Source organism: Mycetomoellerius zeteki, unplaced genomic scaffold (genome assembly GCF_001594055.1).
Source record: "Mycetomoellerius zeteki isolate Tzet28-1 unplaced genomic scaffold, Tzet1.0 C4372302, whole genome shotgun sequence".
NCBI classification, from domain to species: Eukaryota; Metazoa; Arthropoda; class Insecta; order Hymenoptera; family Formicidae; genus Mycetomoellerius; species Mycetomoellerius zeteki.
In genome coordinates this window covers 1-1,104 of record NW_017255718.1, presented here as the reverse complement: position 1 = coordinate 1,104, position 1,104 = coordinate 1, and the positions used below count along the sequence as shown (strand labels likewise).

Here is a 1,104-nt window from a genome sequence, read left to right as displayed (position 1 = left end):
AATTTGTTATCATAGATAAGCGATAAATTGTGCAAAACAGCACATGCTATTATAATTGAAGTACAGCATATTAGCCTATTTGTTAATCCTCTTGATAAACAAGGAAATCGACGTTTCCACACACCAAATGTTCTTTCAACTATTCTTCGAGTTTTACTCTGAACGATATTATATGTTTGTTCTGCATTGGTTAATGGATTTGCAATTGGTGTAAGTAGAAATGGTAAGCATGGATATCCTGAATCTCCTACGAGTGAACCAGTCAATTGATGTTCATTATACCGCACATACAGTCTTGAATTTTGAAAAATTCTACTATCGTGCTGACTTCCGGGCCATTGTGGCACGATGTCCAGAAATTCCATGCGTGGTCCAACAACTGCTTGTACATTCAACGAGAAATATCCTTTACGATTTCTATAAATTTCTGCAACTTCATGAAATCTTGTATTAGTCAAACGGATATGTGTACAATCGATAGCTCCATCAATCCCCGAGAGTCCGTTTATATTTCCAGTAGCTCCTATTAATCGAAATAGCTGTCGATTTTCAATTTTATTTTGTTCAGTTTGTGGCATCTTGATTACATCAAACATTTCAGCTGCAAGTAATACGGATACTTTTGATACAACCCGAGATATAGTTGGCTGAGAAAGAGATAAGAGATCTGCTGCGACGAGCTATTAAAATACAATATTTTCTTATAATATTAAATTTAAATAGATTGATTTATTGCGTGGTATTCTATATAATTATAATTAATTACCCGTACAAATAAAATTTAATTTATTAATTTATCTCAACCTGATAGCTTGCTGTCGCATAGAATCGTAGACATATCAAGAGCTGAAATTCAGGACATACTGGTAATCCACGATTGTTAATTTTTGTAAGTGATTCACGAATTCTTGGCAATATTCCTTGCAAGATACTATCTTTATTAAACCGAAATCGCCTTTTGAATTCCACATCGTTGTAATATTCGAACGGATTTTGCATGTCTCGTATATATCTCTTCGGTACACGTATAATCGGTGCCTCTTCTAATTCTTCTAAATTTCTCAAAAATACTTCGGGTATATTAGGAAGATCAATGTTTAAATT

The 1,104-nt window shown here is 33.6% G+C and overlaps 1 protein-coding gene across 1 annotated transcript; it reads right to left on the bottom strand.

Annotated features, from left to right (window-relative positions):
* Nucleotides 1-5: 5 nt before the first annotated feature.
* Nucleotides 6-1,095, bottom strand: LOC108723411 (putative nuclease HARBI1; the record flags this gene model as incomplete). Its single annotated transcript, XM_018449206.1, has 2 exons — nucleotides 6-680; nucleotides 805-1,095. Coding segments are annotated over 2 exons (966 nt in total), but the record flags the coding sequence as incomplete, so codon positions are not given.
* Between the last annotated feature and the right edge of the window lie 9 nt (nucleotides 1,096-1,104).